Source organism: Clupea harengus, chromosome 23 (assembly GCF_900700415.2).
Source record: "Clupea harengus chromosome 23, Ch_v2.0.2, whole genome shotgun sequence".
Taxonomy (NCBI): domain Eukaryota; kingdom Metazoa; phylum Chordata; class Actinopteri; order Clupeiformes; family Clupeidae; genus Clupea; species Clupea harengus.
In genome coordinates, this window is record NC_045174.1 from 23,165,061 (window position 1) to 23,184,841 (window position 19,781).

At 42.6% G+C, this 19,781-nt stretch overlaps 2 protein-coding genes across 8 annotated transcripts in view; one reads left to right on the plus strand and one right to left on the minus strand.

Annotated features, from left to right (window-relative positions):
* LOC105893717 (SEC14-like protein 1) overlaps positions 1–19,781 on the plus strand; it is a 436,978-nt gene that overhangs the window by 392,901 nt on the left and 24,296 nt on the right. The gene's annotated exons all lie outside the window — the stretch shown is intronic.
* Positions 5,025–6,275, minus strand: LOC116217878 (barrier-to-autointegration factor-like). Its single transcript, XM_042703288.1, has 2 exons — positions 6,167–6,275; positions 5,025–5,896 (listed from the first exon to the last, which is right to left on the minus strand). The coding sequence occupies exon 2, from the start codon at positions 5,847–5,849 to the stop codon at positions 5,577–5,579; it is 273 nt and encodes a 90-aa protein (XP_042559222.1). The 5' UTR covers positions 5,850–5,896; positions 6,167–6,275; the 3' UTR covers positions 5,025–5,576.

A 19,781-nucleotide genomic window follows, 5' to 3' on the forward strand; every position in this document is an offset into this window, starting at 1 on the left:
GCAGGTAAACTGTATGTACTTCCTTCAGCTACTGGAAATGGAATTCTCACCCAAGGTGACATTTTTACATTTGGCACAACCTCCCTCCATCTCTACAGACGTGTATTTAGTTGAAGTATTGAGGATGCAACAGATGAGCGCTAGTGGAATGAACCATCTGACACACCATGGCAGCTGCTCGCGTTCGTCTTTGTTGTCCTTGGCGGTGTTCCTGATGGGTGAGAAGTGTTTTGGGTGCCAGTGAACCAATGAAACATAAAAAAGTTATTGATCTCGGCTACTGTAGGCTAGAGAGAAGGTGAGCAACCAGTTGTGCTACAAAGAATATATGTCGGCTATTTATAGAAATGTCAGGTCAAGTCAACAAGGAAATAAAAATGTTTGCTAACACGTTCCAACATTTTAATAAATCCAACACGAAGACTATGAACACTTCAATATAACATTTCAAATATAAAATGATACAAATTTTACGATATAAAATGCAGTATGCATTTGCTTAATGCAACTCAGCAACAAACATTTCTTACAAAAAATATCTCGAAGACATTCCGAAGCATGCGGCAAATCTAAGGCAATGAAAGACCCTCCAAACAATTACGTTACATTATTAGTTCAAAAATATCCAATTTCATTTCCGCCGTAATCATCAATCAGAATCTTCAAAGGTTCAACATGTTCTCTGACAAACGGACACTGACATCACAAAAAAAGATATTGCAAACGTCAGTATCCCACAACCAGTTCTATATGCACCAGAGCAACGCAGACACCGTAGATTAATATCACAGTTTAACACTGTATGACAAGGTAGCCTATGACCAAGATGATTAGTGACCGACATTGTCAAACTCCGGCATAGCCATGGACCCGCAGACCCGAGCCGTCGCCAGTGTTAATGACCTCTGCTTAGCGGTGGTGGAGGAGTCGGAGACTTCCGAGGGGCAACAAATGTCCCGTCGGAGGAACGACGCATACACAGAACCAGCTTCAAGGCTGTGTTCGAAGTGGCAAACGCGTCTGCTGTTTTGATGGATGAAAGACGTGCGGTGATATCGAAAGATAGATATTACGCTAGGGTATGCGGGGAGATGGGTCTCACGCTATAGGGGCATGCGGCGTGTCACTTACCTCGCACTGAGAAACATTTGTTGTCAAGGCGGCGCGTGGACTTCCACTCTGTCCGCGTGCGCTCTATGCGGGAGGATAGCGTATGACCGGGGACTACTGCAGGCAGCACACTGGTGTTGTCGCTGCAGTCCGCATACAGATGAACGGTGCTTCCCGTCTGCTCCCGCAAGGATAGCCTCCAAAACCCGAAAATAGCACTAGACGCGGTGCCACTGAGGATAGTCGGCTCTCAAACGTACAGCGCCTCAGTCCATTTTTCTGTGATTCATTTTTGTTGGACGGTAGGACGAGAAGAGGACGCCGTTTGCACACTAACTTACAGCACCAAGAACACATTCACTCACTCATCCACCCTCCCTACCGGTGCGAGCATGGAGCATGCCCAGTCTGTACTGCGCTCGTAGACTTGAAATAGTAATCGCTTGCAGGTGTGATGGCTTATTCAGGTAACGTCTGAAACCTTTGTATAGTATGCTTTGAATTGAAACACACTCCCACGTGTGAGTGCTAACCTTAAAAGGGAAAGAACACGTAGTCGACAGTCGACGTAGTCGCTTGTTTTGGCGATGCCCTGGTTTCAGTGGAAAGCACAGAATCTTTGTGGGTGGGTGTTGAATATCGGAAAACATGTTTGAAAGACTTCCAACTATCATCTGCTGTTACGTAAGAAGTTAATATCACGCAGCAAATCAGACAATCACAAAACGGTTCAGAAACAAACAAGCGGCGACTCACACATTTCGGTATTAGAAACAGGTCTAGGAAAAAGCGTTGACTTTAAAACGGATATACTGCAGATTAGGACCAGAGTTGCTTCTTACTCGTTTCCCACCTGGGCTTATCTCAAAGACCAAGTCGGTGTGAGTTGTGTGCCATGGTGATGAGCACATTGAGCTTCACATTTAGCAGGGACCATGTCACCTGGATCAGGTATGCCAGGAGAGGATCTGGCGCTGTTCTCAAACGTGTTGCTAGGGATGGATTCAGCGCGGCCGAGCACTGTACAGAGGCTCTGTAACATGATGGGCAGCATCAGTATAGTACAGTTTATTATTTGAGATCTAGAGTATGAGGTTGCAAATTATCAGGGGGGGGCCCCACAAAACTCGAACGACCTACTGCCTCAAAGGCTGTGTCGTCGCGTCTGTTAGGCTGCGTCTGCAGGCAGAACACAATACGGATAAAGGAAGAGACCTCTGGCCAACCATCAGACCAACACAAAGAAGCCTTTAATTTAAAAAATCCAGTATATTTATTAAAGAAATGTAATGACAACAATCCCAGTTCGGGGAAGGCTTGATTGTCACGATTACCCCTTTCAAACCAAGGTCCAACCAGGGTTACACCCACTTTGATTTTGTGTTTGAAAGAGTCAGTCCACGTTGTCCGACTTGGCTTTGTGACGGGTCGGGTAAAAGTTGATTTCAGTGTGGATGGCACAACCCGGGTTGCGAGGTGGGCATCTCTCAGGTCTCATAAGGGCCAAGGTGGGCATCTCTCAGGTCTCATAAGGCCTGAGGTGGGCATCTCTCAGGTCTCAAAAGGGCCATGGTGGGCATCTCTCAGGTCTCATAAGGGCGGAGGTGGGCATCTCTCAGGTCTCATAAGGGTGGAGGTGGGCATCTCTCAGGTCTCATAAGGGCCAAGGTGGGCATCTCTCAGGTCTCATAAGAGCGGAGGTGGGCATCTCTCAGGTCTCATAAGGGCAGAGGTGGGCATCTCTCAGGTCTCATAAGGGCGGCGGTGGGCATCTCTCAGGTCTCATAAGGGCGGCGGTGGGCATCTCTCAGGTCTCATAAGGGCGGCGGTGGGCATCTCTCAGGTCTCATAAGGGCAGAGGTGGGCATCTCTCAGGTGTTTCATCTTACACAGGTTGTGGCAGACTGACTGTGACCTGACTGTCAGGTGTGGCCTAGCTCTGGTGTGAGTCTGCTGTGCAGCCAGCTGCCATTTGGGTAGTCAGCTGATCTCTTCACACAGGCATCATCACACAAGCAATACGCTCACCGTAAACAGGCACTAAGGATGTTGTTGTATGTTGTTACATTTACATTTACATTTAGCAGACGCTTTTATCCAAAGTGACTTACATATGTGCGACTTACAATGTATACACATTTTACATTTACACTGATGGCACACTGCACATCAGGAGCAATTAGGGGTTCAGTGTCTTGCTCAAGGTTGTATGTTTGTATGTTGTATGTTGTATGTTTTTTCCATGAACACATAATAATAATAATGCATTTTATTTGTAGCGCACTTTTCATTCAAAAGAATCTCAGGGTGCCAGAAGCAGTACATGGTAAAAACATAGTTAGAAACAAACTATAATAAAATAAACTAGTAAACATAAGCATAATAGAACAGTAAATGAACAGAAACACAAAAGATATGTTTTAAGTCCACCATTCACTGTAAAAACATTGAAGTGTAGTGTAGTGAAATGATAGTCATTTAACTTCCACCCTGAAACTGTGTATCGTGTGTACATGTGTAGGTCTGTGCTTACAAGTGTGTATCCATATGACTGTTTGGGTCACGTTATTAGGTACAGATTAGGTGAAAAGACAGTCTTGGGCCCCTCATTTTTTACTCTAGGGCAGGAACCACGCGTCCAAAGGACAGTTTCTTCCCATAGCTACCAGAACATTAAACTCAGACATGCACTAAAACGGGAATGCAATGTGTAATATTAACACTTTATTCTACTGCAAGTCACTTTGCCATCCCCCATTGCCATTACCTTATTCATGTGTATCTATATATTTGCAGCGTACCTCAGGGGGAGTACTTGTACTCCATACCACTGCACTTCTTCTCATCTTTTTTAGTTATTGTATTTTTGTGTTGTGAAATGTTGTCCCTCGTGGCACCAACAGGAGCAGTGCTTCAAATTCAGTTGTATGCAAATACAATGACAATAAAGGCTTTCAATTTTCTTTCTGATCTCAAGGACTTACTATCTTTCCTTTTTACAATGCAGTTCACTTACCATAGGCCTGACAGATCACCTCGCCCATTCCACTTGTAAATAGATGACCAGGGGGGTATTCCACGTACGTGGTTTAGTGACAAACCTGGATAAGTTAACTCAGAGTAAGTGGTAAACATCCTAATAAAATAACCCCCCCATTGGTTCATTCTCCTAGCAAAACAACGTCAGAGGGCTCTTCTATTAGGAGGTTTACCACTTACTCTGAGTTAACTTATCCAGGTTTGTCACTAAACCACGTCCAGGGAATACCCCCCAGGATGGGGACTGGCACCAACACCAATCTAGTCACGATAAATCACTCTGAGTAGGAAGAGCCCGTTATCAAAAGCCGAGGAAGAGGAACGCTCGACTGTGGAGAAGGGCGCCATCTAGTGGATGTTTCGTTGAGTGACCAGCCCATCCAGGCAACAGAAAGGCAAACATGCATTTTAGTCATTATCCCAATTCTGAATTTGATCACCTCAAACTTATATTTGTCGTATGAACTGTACATTCTGTTGTATATCCTGTTCTTACCTATGATTATACTAGTTTCTGTTTACTGAGGGGGGTAGTAATATAGGCCACTACATACGACTGACAATTTACATTTGTATTTGTTCATAAGTAAATTTCGGAAAAGATGAATCAATATAAATGTCTCCCCTCAACAAATAGGTATCTCCATATGCCCTGCGTTTCGTCCACCAGCTAAGACCTTTTACCAACCTGAGGATGGTGACGTGGCACGACTTTTGCTCATCAATCTTGTGAATTTACCATTCGGGGTAGTTACCATTGTAGTTAGGCTTTATAGTAATGTTTGATTAATCTCTTCATTACTTGCAAATACTCCATTTTGTTTTTGTACTAATAGGCCAAACGTTCCGATGAAAGGAGGGCTGTTTGTTTCCCATTTACAGAGCCGTGTGCTAACACCGGAGTTTTTTTTCCCCACTGCAAACGCTGGACGGACAGGTAAGACCGCGAGTAGCAATTCAGTGTTTCACAATGTACGGCATCTTCAAACCTAGCTTAGCTTAGCAACTCACTAATAGCTTAAACACTTGCCCGACAGCCTATCAAAATGTTTCGTATACTTCCATGGATTTCATTTTTTAATGAAATAATGTGGCTTTTCCAAAACTGAATCAAAGAGAACAATGAACACTTATACTGTTAATTCTTTATTTTTCCCATTAAAACAAGTTCAGCGTTAGAGAAGCTCTCAAGAAAAAAAACTTTTTCAGACTTCCCCTCAAATATATCAATAATGGATAACAAAGATAGCAGACCCTCATGCCCATCTTAAACACCAGAAGCCAATTTTAGACTAGTAGTCAATCTTCACTGCGTTTGAACATAAGCAAAACATTTTACAGTAGCCTAATTAGGTTGATAAAGCCAGGTCTAAAAACATCTTGACCTTTTAAGGGGAGAAAAGAACAACGGCGTGTTGACGGACGCTCTACAGGTTGTTGTCGCTCCAATCCCGCAGTGCATGGTAGCAGTCTCCCTGCTGCTTGAAGTTGGCCCCGCTTTGGTCCTTCAGCCAGCCCTGGAACTCGTTGCGGTTCTCGTTCACGGTCAGGTACTTGCCAAAGACATCGGTGGCCTTGTGGTAGCCTTGCGACTGCAGCTGGCTGCCACGCGCGGGTCCTATCCCGGGAAGAGCAGTGACGGGCTTGCCCTTCATCGGTTCGGAGCAGAAGGACTGATGCTTCTTGGAAGTGGAAGACATCTTGCGTATTGGTAGTTTCAAGATGGAAAGAGTTATTCAGACACGACCTGTGGGAAGATAAATACATCCAACCATCAGTTAGCTACCACTATTCAACATGCCAATTCAGAGGGGCAGTAGTTTTCTTTCGTTGGTTTGTCACACTACACCATCTTTATTCTTAAGGCATTAAACGTTTGGCTGCTTGTGGGCCAATGTTATAGCCTGTAGGCAACAGTTGCAAAAGTATAACTAATAAGCCTATATCATGGTAGCCTATGCTTAAATGCTAACATACAAAATGGCAGTGTCTAATACTTATAGCATCTACTGCCTACCTTCCTCAATGAATTCCACGGTTGTAATAGAAAGATGCCTTTGGCGCGCGTCTTTTTATACTGGGTGAAGGCGCGCGAAAAATAGAGGGGGAAAAAAACACTTTTCAATTAGGTGACCAGGTTGGTAGAAGTTCCTCCTTTTTTCATCGTGGTAGGGTAACAAGGGTAACATATCATTCTGTGACCAAAGCCGACAATTTATTGGCATGTACCAGCTTGTAAGGGGGAAGGAATTAACTGTAGTTAATGTCAATGACGTTTTCAGACATAGGCTACGGTCTCTGGAATGCTACTTTACACTCGCATATTTAGGTTATTTAAATTTTAGGCAAATTAATGGGCATAAAATGCAAATTAAGCCCTTTATTTAGGCCTATAATTGTCACGAATTCCTCTGGATTCAAGTGTGTTTTCATCCGGTTTTGCTTTCATGTCTTATCACCATCTCCTGTCATTTCAGATCTGGCCACTCCCACATGCCTGGCAATCTCCTCATCTCTCTTCACCTGGTATTCTCCGCCCATCTCTTCACCTGCAGCTCATCTCCTCATTGGTATCTTTGTATTTATACCTGTCCACTTTCACTTGTTCCCTGCCAGATTGTCTTGTGTGTTTTGCCAAGTTATCCTGTGTTTGTTTCCTTGCTATTGCCTGATTACCCTGTATTGACCCTGTTTGCCTGTACACTGGATTTTGATTATCCTGCCTGCCCCTCTTTGGATTTGTCTGCTTGATTGATTGATCTCCCGGTTCAGAACCTGCTTGCCTGTCCATCGGATTCTGATTCCTGCCTGCTCCTTGTCGGATTGTTTGTTTACCTGACGGATTTCCTGGTTTTGACCCTGTTTGAACTAACACGAAGTAAACTGTACTTTCGCTACCCACTGTGTCTGTTGTCGTGCTTTTGGGTTCCTATCTGTCTGTACCTGAAAACGTTTGCATGTGTGTGCGAAGCGCAATCAGGGCAATTAGTTCCGCTGCCTGTGTGGAATAGTGTGGAAGTAGTGGCCGTGCATTCAAGGTTTATTTGCTTGAACCATCAACAAACAATGGTTAAATCAGCTTCTGGAAAAGGCATATCTCGTAGGTCAGCTCTGGCTGCCTGTTTTATCTGTCTCTGCTACACAATCATGTGGATTACCATCCTCTGCCGTAAGTAAAAGTGTAGCTGGGTTAAATGTGACGCAGCGCTCAATAGTGATATGAGGCTGTGAGAGCAAAACAGTAATGCAAGATAATTGACTGGCTGGTGACATGTAAGCATGTGGAACTTTCAGTGTACGGTAAGTGGGCTGTATAGTACAATAGGAGCAGAGGCCTGCACCGCCAAGGCTGCAGGCACTACTGCTTGTAAACATTCAGATATTGCTTGGGCTACTGGATCTAGCCGTGTGGAAAAGTATGCCACTGGTCTTAACTTGCATGCATTAACATAGATGTCATGTAACCTTTTTAACCGTCTTGTACAAATGGCTTATCGTGTCATGGATGTGCTAAGACCGCAGAACTGACCAACAGTTGTTTTATCTGTTCAAATGCCTGCTTTCTCCAGCTGACATGGGCTGAGAATAAAGAAAACTCTGCAACATTTGTGTTTCTAACGCGTAGTTAGGAATCCATTATCTACAGAATTTAGTCATTCCCAGAAAATACATAATTTATGTCTTTGTCTGTGGCTGAGGTGCTTTTTTTTAAAGATACCTTTACTTTAGTGGACCACAGCTGCTAACTTTGTGGCCTTGTTTCTGCTTAAAATCTTAACAACGCGAAACAACTGTATGTTGTTTACAGTTCTTCTTACCTGGAGGAACAGCAGATACTTTTGAGTTAGCACTCAGCCCCCACCCAGCCTATCTTAGTCCAATGCATCAGTCTAGGTTAATGTAGTTAGTGTGACAGGCTTAAATTTCTCTTTACTGTAAATCTTTTTGGGTCTAAACAGTGTATATTCTATACATAATAATATTTTTGGACACCACTTCTTTGACACACCATTGTTTAATTTATTCTTTATGTATTACCTTTGTCTGATCTCCACACTAGGGTTAGTTATGTTTCTATTTTCAGACTCTCATAGTTTGTTCTTGAGATCGCAATGCTGAGTCAACCCGAGCCCGACCAGAGGTCCCCCGTCTCACTCGTTTTTTGAGGAGGTTGAGGCCAGGGAATTTCCCTGGGGTGATCAGTCCCTTACTGGTTCCGGGTCAAGGCACCTCAGTAATGCGAGATCAGTTCTTTAATTATATAAATTATGACAATAATTATCTGTGTTTTACCCATTGTAAAAAGTTCGTCTCAACCCCACATAAAAATAAGTATCTCTAACTCTTTTTTCTTTTTCTTTATCTCTTAAGGAGACTTGAGATAGCTCTTCTAATTCGTCTCCCTCAGGAATATATCTATTTGTAACAGACTATACCCCTCTAACTGAGATACACTACCGTTCAAAAGTTTGGGGTCACCCAGATAATTTCGTGTTTTCCATGAAAACTCACACTTTTATTTATCAAATGAGTTGCAAAATGAATAGAAAATATAGTCAAGACATTGACAAGGTTAGAAATAATGATTTCTATTTGAAATATTAATTTTGTTCTTCAAACTTTGCTTTCGTCAAAGAATGCTCCATTTGCAGCAATTACAGCATTGCAGACCTTTGGCATTCTAGCTGTTAATTTGTTGAGGTAATCTGTAGAAATTTCACCCCACGCTTCCTGAAGCACCTCCCACAAGTTGGATTGGCTTGATGTGCACTTCTTGCGTACCATACGGTCAAGCTGCTCCCACAACAGCTCAATGGGGTTGAAATCTGGTGACTGCGCTGGCCACTCCATTACAGACAGCATACCAGCTGCCTGCTTCTTCCCTAAATATTTCTTGCATAATTTGGAGGTGTGCTTTGGGTCATTGTCCTGTTGTAGGAGGAAATTGGCTTCAATCAAGCGCTGTACACAGGATATGGCATGGTGTTGCAAAATGGAGTGATAGCCTTCCTTATTTAAAATCCCTTTTACCTTGTACAAATCTCCCACTTCACCAGCACCAAAGCAGCCCCAGACCATCACATTACCTCCACCATGCTTGACAGATGGCGTCAGGCACTCTTCCAGTATCTTTTCACCTATTCTGCGTCTCACAAATGTTCTTCTGTGTGATCCAAACACCTCAAACTATGATTCGTCTGTCCATAACACTTTTTTCCAATCTTCCTCTGTCCAATGTCTGTGTTCTTTTGCCCATATCAATATTTTCTTTTTATTGGCCAGTCTCAGATATGGCTTTTTCTTTGCCACTCATCAGGCCAGCATCCCAGAGTCGCCTCTTCACTGTAGACGTTGACACTGGCGTTTTGCGGGTACCATCTAAAGAAGCTGCCAGTTGAGGACCTGTGAGGCGTCTATTTCTCAAACTAGAGACTCTAATATACTTGTCTTCTTGCTGAGTTGTGCACCAGGGCCTCCCACTTCTCTTTCTACTCTGTTAGAGCCCGTTTGTGCTGTTCTCTGAAGGGAGTAGTACACACCGTTGTAGGACATTTTCAGTTTCTTCGCCATTTTTCGCATGGAATAGCCTTCATTTCTAAGAACAAGAATAGACTGGCGAGTTTCACATGAAAGTTCTCTTTTTCTGGCCATTTTGAGAGTATAATTGAACCCACATATGTGATGCTCCAGATACTCAACTAGCTTCTCTAACCAGCAAAACATATTTCAGCTGTGCTAACATAATTGCACAAGGGTTTTCAAGGGTTTTCTAATCATCCAGTAGTCTTCTAAGGCGATTAGCAAACACAATGTACCATTAGAACACTGGAGTGATAGTTGCTGGAAATGGGCCTCTATACACCTATGTAGATATTTCATTAAAAACCAGACGTTTCCACCTAGAATAGTCATTTACCACATTAACAATGTATAGAGTGTATTTCTGATTCATTTAATGTTATCTTCATTGAAAAAACAGTGCTTTTCTTTGAAAAATGACCCCAAACTTTTGAACGGTAGTGTACATCATACATTTTAGATCCCTTGTTTCCCATTTTTTTTAATTATTGTTAAAATTTGAGTTTCTCTACGTTTATGTTTTGTCTCTTAAGGAGACTGGACTATACCTTGACACACAGGAGTATCTCTAACTCTCGAAAAAAATGTCAGGAAAATGTTCTCCAAAAGTTAGTCTCAACCCCACATAAAAACACACACAGGAGCGTCTCTAACTTTAGTTAATTAAATAAAATAGTCCAAATTCACACAAGAAGGTTTGTAACTCTCCAAAAGTTAGTCTCTAACTCCACATAAAACACACACAGGAGCAGGAATATATCTATTCTTTCAGGAGGAAATAGTTTAGTCTCTAACTCCTACAGAAAAACACACACAGGAGCGTCTCTAACTTTAGTTAATTAAATAAAAGGGTCCAAATTCACACAAGAAGGTTTGTAACTATAGCTAAATAAAGTGTCCAAATTCACACAAGAAGGTTTGTAACTCTCCAAAAGTTAGTCTCTAACCCCTGGCTATGTTTGCCCTCCAGAGGCCTACCAGAGGAGCGGAGATAGATAGCTCTCCCAGTATAAACACAAAGAACCATATCATCACGTACAGCTCAGATAGCTCTCCCAGTATATACACAAAGAACCATACACTCACGTACAGCTCCGAGTCCAATCCCCTAGTCCAATTATGTTCCTTCACCCTCGGCTCTCCTCGCTGGCAGACCCTGGCCTCCTTTTAATTCAAGTTGGAGGACTTTAGAAAAGGAGATGTTGTCTCCCCCGTGCACGGTTTCAGGTCCTGATGATTAGCCCAGCGGAGAGAGCCGATGGGGTTGTTGGAATCCCGGTCACGAGCCCCCAAATATGTTAGGTGAAAATTCACTCTCAAGTTATTTCAGGACTATATTTATTCAATTACAATTGCAATCGGGCTCACTCCCAGCACAAGGATGAAAGTGAAGCAATTTCACTCACAAACCACAAGGTTTATATACTTAAGAATGATCTAATGCTGACGCCATACATGTTTAACATCACAGTCAAAATAAAGTTCTCGACTGAGCTTCTTGTATCTTCCCAGGGCTTGTATCTTCCAAGTGGCGCCAGTTAATCAAAGTTACACATATACACAGGAACACAGAAAAGCCATGTTCCTGCTTACATAAGTACATGATTCATGTAAGGTAATTAATAATACAAGGCACTTGATTGTCATATTCTTAAGTCATTAACCGTGTTTGGTAATTATCTCCATCACAGATATTGGAGAGGAATGAGGACAATTTTATTTTGCCAACTTTTTCCAGTATTTATTAATCATGTCAATCTGCAAAAGGATAATTTTCATGTGGAGAGTTTCTATTAATGTATGTATAATACTATAGTTAATATTTGGATAATGCCAACAAATCTATAACTAAGGGTTTACTTCACCATTATCATGTTTTATCATAAGATACTATTCGGCCTTCAGTCACCTGATCAGATTTTTAACCTTGCTATCTTTGCCAGCACAATCAAGTGCGTTTTGTCATAGAACTGTGTGTCTAAATGGACACTGATGTTTCACAGGGTCTTCCATCACACTATGACAGACATTTGTAAAACATGTAAATGTTTGCAAATCCTCGTCTTTGTGTTTCTGGTCCCTTTCTAAATATTTAAAATTCATGAAACTATTCAATGAGCGGAAACAAACTGAATTGTTGTTTAAAACACGTCCCACTTCTCCAGAAGAGAGTCTGTAGAATGCATTTCAGCCAGAATAATAATTTGTACCATTTCACCAGCAGGGGGCGACCTGCCTCAGGCGAACCCTCCACTGCCCCGTTGCGCTCAACGAAAGTGGAAGTAGTCCGTCATGTTTACATTTACATTAGACACTTTTATCCTGAAAGCGACGTACAAAGGAGAGAACAATCAGGCCACGAGCACGAGACCTAGTGTAACAATAAATACAATTTTACATAATGTTGCAGCGGTAATCACAGAATTCATCCATTCAACGTCGTATAAGTTAAAAGCTTTAGTTGCCTATTTAGCAGGCACTTTTTATCCAAAGTAATTTACATAGTAATCTATTTATTTTAATGTTGCTCAAGTAGTTTAACTAGTAAAAAAGTGAACTTTATCTGTCACGTTGCCATATCCGTCAGTCAAAGTCTCCAAATATTGGTGCTACGTTAGTGTACCATATAGCCACAGTGGACTAATGTAATATCAGCTAAATTAACATAAACAGTGAATGTAACACTTTAACTAAATTAGTTTATGTGCACAACAGTATAATGATAACCCATTATAATGAAAAACATCTATCACAGTAATAACAATCTTTATCATCCCAATTATTATTAGAAAAGATGAATACATATACATTTCAGGATTCAACAAATATATTTTAATGAAAGATCATAAGTATCATAATAATCAAAATATAAACAGATTGTAGACATCTCCCTAGGTCTTTGAGTATGATTTTCAACCACTGACACTTTTGGTGTTTCAAGTAGGCATACTCTAGTGTGCCTTTTCCACAGAAAACAATAAGGCAAAATATTTCATATTTTGATTCCACTTCCATATTTCAAGCATTGCTATTTATTGCAAATCCAAACATCATTAACTTCCCTAATATCTTCCCCTATGATATATCATAAACACCAAATGTAGCCATCAAATGTATCAATAACAACATTATGAAAAACAGAAAACACAATTTGCACAAAACACAAAATGCAATTCAACAGTATAAAAATAGACAAAACATGTGAAAAGTATACTTTTTCTATTTGGTTGTACCAGGCTGAGTCATAGTTTTTCATCACTGACTGAAGGCAAGAGCCATCATTACTTATTCTTAATGAGACAGTAGGCAACAATTTGACACTTTCTGAGGCAAGGTTTTGTAAGCAACACATTTATATATAACACTTTCATGGAATATAGTCATGTGAAGGACAGATAAACACACCTGTCGTTCCAACTAGCTTTCTAGGCTTTAAACAAAGCAGTTCTGTGGTCCGGATTGGACCACACCACAAGAATGGGGGAAAAAGCTTTTTATCAGTGACAACTGTGCTGTTGTTGGTGTTTGTAAGGTTTCTAATGCCTTTTCAGGAGTTAGATTGCTAGTTTTCAACCAAAACTCCTGAGTGCTGCTTTAAGTAAAGTTACATAGAGCATGGTCTCTATGACAACATAAGGGACTTCAGACATGGCTGTAACTTCCTTTAGCTCTTTTGATGCTGCCCCCTGCTGGCCAGATCAACTGTGCAGTGCAGACATCTGATTTGATTCTTTGATGAAGAAAAACACCCAGCTATCGCATTCCACAGGCTATCCAGCGCAAGGCGTGGGAGAGGATGAACCCAGGTTAGGGTAATGGTAGGAATTATTTATGACCCAAGGGTATAGGGACACTTGTCGTGTGCACTTTCCCCAGCTATTCGCTCTGTAGTTTTCCGCTGTGTCAGAAAATGTAAGCCAACGAACCTATAAGAAAAGTTTCATAGCATGACATTGGTAACATTTCCACCACAGTGCATCAGTTGGCAAACTTTTTTTCAATTCTAACTATGGTGGTGTTGTTGACAAGGCAAAGCTTTGGACCACCCCGCGGAAATGTAAAAAAAAAAACAAGCTTTCACAGCGATATTATCGCCAACAATATTCAAGTCAAAGTCAAGTCAAGTCAAATGTATGTTCAAAGCACATTGAAAAACAACTCACGTTGACCAAAGTGCTGTACAATTAAATCACAATAAAATATCAAAACAAATAGAAAACAGAAACAAAACAAAAGGAACACAATAACATATGAAATCAAATAGAAAAACAGAAGCAAAACACTCAACTAAGCATCTTTATATACAGAAAGCAAATTATCAAATTATCAGGAGGATCCAAATGCTAAAGAATAAAAGTAGGTTTTGAGCCTGGACTTGAAGGAGTCAATAGAGGGGGCTGATATTATAGATCTTATATTGCCCAAAGACATGAGTTAGCATGCAAGCAAACCTTTTATCAGCGCCAACTGTGCTGTTCTTGGTGTTTGTAAGGTTTTTGTATGCTTTATCAGTAGTTAGATTGCTAGACAACAGTGCTGTTGTTGGTGTTTTAACTATGGTGGTGGTGTTAGCAGGGCAAGGCTTTGGACTATGAGCTGGAAAATGTGCTAGCAAGCGTTATAGTGCATTGTTGCCTTCCATGTTGCAACCGTTTGACTCACTGGCCTTCTGAGCATGAGTACAGATGAAGTTACAGAATTACAAATGAAAATAGCTAAATGAGGTTTTAATATTGCCATCCAGGAGGCATGCCCAACTCCTCCAGCAGCTCAGGGTGTTGCTCTTGAAGGTTTGTGATGAACACGCGCTTCCCTCTATCCCCACATGACTCCAGGACCTTAAACACACATCTCATCTTGTCCTCTTCAGTGCGTTCTGCGCTGATTTTTGAAAGATTTTCAGTGTTGATGAGGCCTTGTGAGAGCAGCTTATCTGCTAACTGGTTCACGTTCTTCACCTTCTGAACAAGATCTGCCTGGTGCCTTCTGAGGAAATCAGCAGCTGATAGGTTGTCACTGCTCTGGTGGGGATTGGTCGGGGAGCAATCGGCTTTCAAGATCTCTGCTTCCCAAACTGTCTGATGGTCTGCAGAGCTGAGCAGCTTCATTTTAAAGTCACCAGCCTCACTTCTGCGAACCTTGAAGAAGTTCGGAGCAGTTTTGCTGACTCTGAGCTCTACCTCTACTGGATACATGTAGGTGGATTCTGGAGTTGTGTGTAAACCATATAACTCATTCATCTGAAGAGGTCTCACAGGCTTGGGCTGAAGGAGACTGAAGCCTTGGGAGCCTTCCTCTTGGTCTGTCAATAACTTTTTGAGATGGGCATCCTCTGGCAGGAGGTAGATGCGGAAGGTGTGGAGGGAGGTGCTGCACCGATAGACCTGAACATCAGCATGGATCTTCACCTCCTTCCCAGGGAGCAGGAGCGATATCAAAGAGTAGAAAAGTCCAAGAATAGAAAAGGAGGGGTTCACCAGCCTGGCATGGAAGCGACTCAGCTCACACTTCTCCAAACACACTCCACTGTCCTGCTTATGCAGAACCATCACAGCATCCTTCAGAAAAGACTGACTACCTCCCAAACAGAGGAAATGTGGCAGGTCAATCTCCTGCAGCTCTCCTGAGATGAGCTTGATGTCCATCGAAGGGCCAGCTGGTCTGTACTGCATGTGAGGCAGCTCTCCAGCCAAGAGATGCCAGTCTGTGAAGCAGTACTGCAGGGTGACTTGACCAGCACACGACCAGCGCAGACCAGACTCTGAGCACTCATACCTCCCTGCAGGAGAGCTCAGGCTGTAGGTTGAAACACTCTTCACTGTGGAGACGTCAGGCTCCACCAGAACCCAGTGGCTGGAGTCAGGAACTTCAGTACAGGCATCACAGCTCTTCTGTAGATCTTCACTGTGGTAATCCTCCCTTTAAGACACACACACACACACACACACACACACACACACACACACACACACACACACACACACACACACCAGCTTGAACACAGATAAACCAGCATAACCACAAAGATACAAACTAATGAGAAGGTTCTCCCTCTGTACAGGTCAAGGTGTTCTCTTCAGGAGGAAACCTATTGGTCCATCAGTTGAGGGAAAGGGAAGACTACGTTCACCAGATCCTCCCTCCATTTTATCCCCAACACACACACACACACACGGATGCTTATATACACAAACACACACACACACACACACACACGGATGCTTATATATACAAACACACACGGTCAGACAGAGGAAAGTAATGGCTACGTAGACTGGAGGTCATTGGAGGCCAGAATCACCAAGTGATGTGTGAGAACTGACAGACCCAAACAAAATGTCATGTAAGCTAACACAGTTGATTCACAAGTAATGATATTAGTGTTTGGAAGATTTTCAGTTTCCCTGCTTCCCTCACAGACTCACTGCCACGCCCCTTTCCCAGCCTGTTCATTTCCTCATTCTGTTTCACTCAGCTCCAATTAGCCCTGATCACCTGCCTATTAGGCCACACCCTGCCACCAACCTTATTAGCCACCAGTGGCGGCTGGTGGTTTTTAAAGTGAGGGAGGAAGGACTGCGCGCTTGGTTGCTTATTCTGTTGGTGGCATAAGTATGTGAGATACAAGTTGTTTCAGGGTGTTTTTGTGAACTACAGTACAAAATAGCAGGCAGGGATAAAATTGATACAAAGCCACCAGTGTGGCACCATTGTACTTTGAAAGCTGGTGGACAGCATGTCTGGACTAGACAAGGCCAGAAGGAAAGGATGCAAAGCCAATTAGTCAAATCAGGCCTACTCTTGATTTGAAAAACTAAATACAAAATTCTGGGCCTATTTCCCCCCTCAATTACTGAAGCTATTGGTTATTATTTGACTAATTTTATTTTCAGCTGCAATTGTTTTAAGAAAAATTAAGACACAAGACCAAAAGTGATGCCACTTAAAATCCATCATGCTCTGAATCATTCACTAAGTAGCCTAATATGAGGCCAATGCCCAAGTGACAACGTAGGCTAATTAGAATAGATACGAAACACATCGCGTTCTGAAACATTCATTAACAATTTCCATTCAGAATGTCAGCTGAACAAGAACAATTCTTGCATGCCTAGATAGGCAGTTGCATCAATTCATGGATACCATGTGACGTCACTGCGTTTAAGCGCCGCCATCTTTGTGTCCGAAAGTCTAGCGGAGCGTCGGTCACAACACAGACAATAGTCGGTCACAACCCACAGAAAGTTAAAATTCCCTGCTTATGTTGTGCTGATAGATGCGACAATAGTCGCGAAAATTACCCAAAGAAACAATTTAATTGTATACCAAAAGATTTAGATCGGCGGAATAAATGGTTGGCTGCAAATTAGAAGAGACAACCGGCAGCCAACATCTAACTTCAGATTGTGCAGTCAACACTTTGTATCTTCCTGCACCACTATCCACGGACATGTTGATTTTGTGTTCTGAGCCTGGGAATGACTGACATGTTATGTGAAATGCAGCACGTTGATACAATCGTGAATAATTGCTGTGTCTTATCAGAGCTTAACTCTCCTGAGCAAGCTACAGTGCTAATAGTTAGCGAGCTGTTTAGCTCTTCACTAAAGGCTTTAGCTACACCTAGCTAGCCCACATTGGCACTCTTAACCACAACTAAAATAAATCGGTTGATAATGGCTGTTTGAATTACTAAGATGTCCTGTGATGACATACATATTTTTTTGTCTCCAGATGCCATATCTTGGTGTAGTTCACCCATCCTGCAACTGCATATTGATATGCATCTGTAATCTTGAAAGCCCTTAGGCTATCTCCGGTGTATGGGGATGGATTGTGTACAAGATAAATGTATACGTTGGGAAAAGACAGTTGGGGCAGGCTTTAAGGGACAAAATAAAGTTGAAGGTAATAAATATGGATCGCGGCCAATAATCAACAATCCAAGGTTGAAGTTCTATCAATATCCTACAGCAGAGTCGAGCCGGGTAACTTCTTTCGTGTAATCCCCTCCCTCCAACGCCAAATCCGTTGTTTATTGGTTAAGCGATGTTGGCGATGTTGGCGCAGACTCAGACGCTAGGGAGGACTTTCCTCCCCTGGGTAATGTAAGTGAATGAGCCCCACGAGCCGCCAGTATCAGAGACCGAATACATTGATCTCAACAGGGGCAAAAGGGAGGACGGCACTCCGTGCAATCATTTCTGGTTACGATAGGGGGTGCTAATGTTATTTTAACTCAGGGAAACGAATTGTGATGTGCATAGTATTAAATAGATATCAAACTGCATTTTTAAAGGAGTTTAGTCAGTTCAATTAAAAGAATAAATTCTCAAAAAGTTTGGGGAGGTCCTTCCTCCGTTTCCTCAATGGAAGAGCCTCCTCTGTTAGCCACACCTGTGCCCACAGCCCCTTCCTTTCACTCAGAGACACTGAGAATCTGGATGCTGCTGCATGTGCTCCTCCTGTGTGCGTTATCTGAGCCATGTAAGTGAATTGTTGCTTGTACTTCAATAGACTGATCCTGATTTAGTTTAGAGATAAAAATGAACTGAAATGTGCCAGTGAATTGTTTATTACCTTAACCTTGTTGCCTTAATTGTGAATGCTCCTAAGTTTATCTGCTCATGTATTGGCTGTGAAGGCTGAGACCTTATGTTGTGCTTAATGATGTACAGCTAGAGTTATTATTATGTGGCACATGGAATGATTTATTGACTTATGTAGTGTAACTTGAGTGCATTTTGAATGCTGTGGCATTGTTTGTATTATGGCATTGTTTGGAGCTGATTGTATTTCATTTCTCCTTTCCTCCTAGGAACCACACACATGCTTGTACACACACACACACACACACACACACACATCCATACAGTCCTACTCATATCCTCACTGGAACTCTAATAAATTACCCTTGTGAACTGTGAATCCTGACTGGACAGTGTGTTCTCAAGCCAGCCACCCAAAACTCTAAAACTCCTTTTCATGGTCCTTTGAGCCGGAGTGCTGATGACCAATGGAGTCCAGTCATTCATTGCCTTCGCTACTTCAACCTGAGCGCCCACGCCGGCAAACCCAGCTTCCTGCTCGCTATGATGAGTTCATCCCGCAGTATGGCCAACGGCCACAAGCGCCCGCAGCAGCACAGGAGCAACAGCCCCTCTACTCTGCAGACATCTTTGGTGCTGGTCCCCATTATGAACCCCAACCCCAGTGTGAATCTGAGGAAGAGGATGAACCCTTGCAGCCACCTCGGGAGTCTATGGATGAGGATGAGCCAGAGGATGCAGAACTGCCCGCAGAGAACAGAAGTCCCCTGCCTCACCTCCCAGGTTCAGTCCTGGCATACCTCACATCCTTCTGCCCATAATCAGTTCCCTGCCATCTCACAAGTCCCAGCCCCACATCACTCTCTGCGTCCAGCCCATACACTGCCTCATCAAGCCTCGCCTAGTGCCATGACCCAGTCTGCCCAGTCTGCCCAGCCTGTGTATCAGCCCCTCAATGCGCATCACCACCACCTGACCTATGCTGCCCATTAAAGCCCTCTAGCTCCCCCTGCGGCCCGACTGCAGTCCTACAGATGGGTAGAAGGTCCCTCATTCCCTGATCTCACCAGAGAGGATGAAAGCCAGTATATGATGCTGAAAATGGCCTTATCCAACCTGTATGACCCGGGTGAGTCTGAGTCTGCCATCCAGTATGTGTGTATTGTCAATCCACTGAACATCATGTCAGTAAATGCTCCCCAATGAGCAGAGAGCAAGCTGGATCAAAGAGCAGAAACGCTGCTGGCGATGTGCACGAGACCACTTTGCCAGACACCCTAAACTCTAAAACTCCTCTTCAACTAGCATTAACATTGTTATTGGTGCAGTAGTCATAGTATTGTTGTTATTATTAACAAAACAACAACAACCTCCCAGGTAGCTGTAAGTCTCATGTCTGGAGTAGACACTGACTGACTGGTCTAATAACTGCATAATAATAATAATAATAATAATAATAATAATAATAATAATAATAATAATAACATGTCTTTTTAAAAGCAG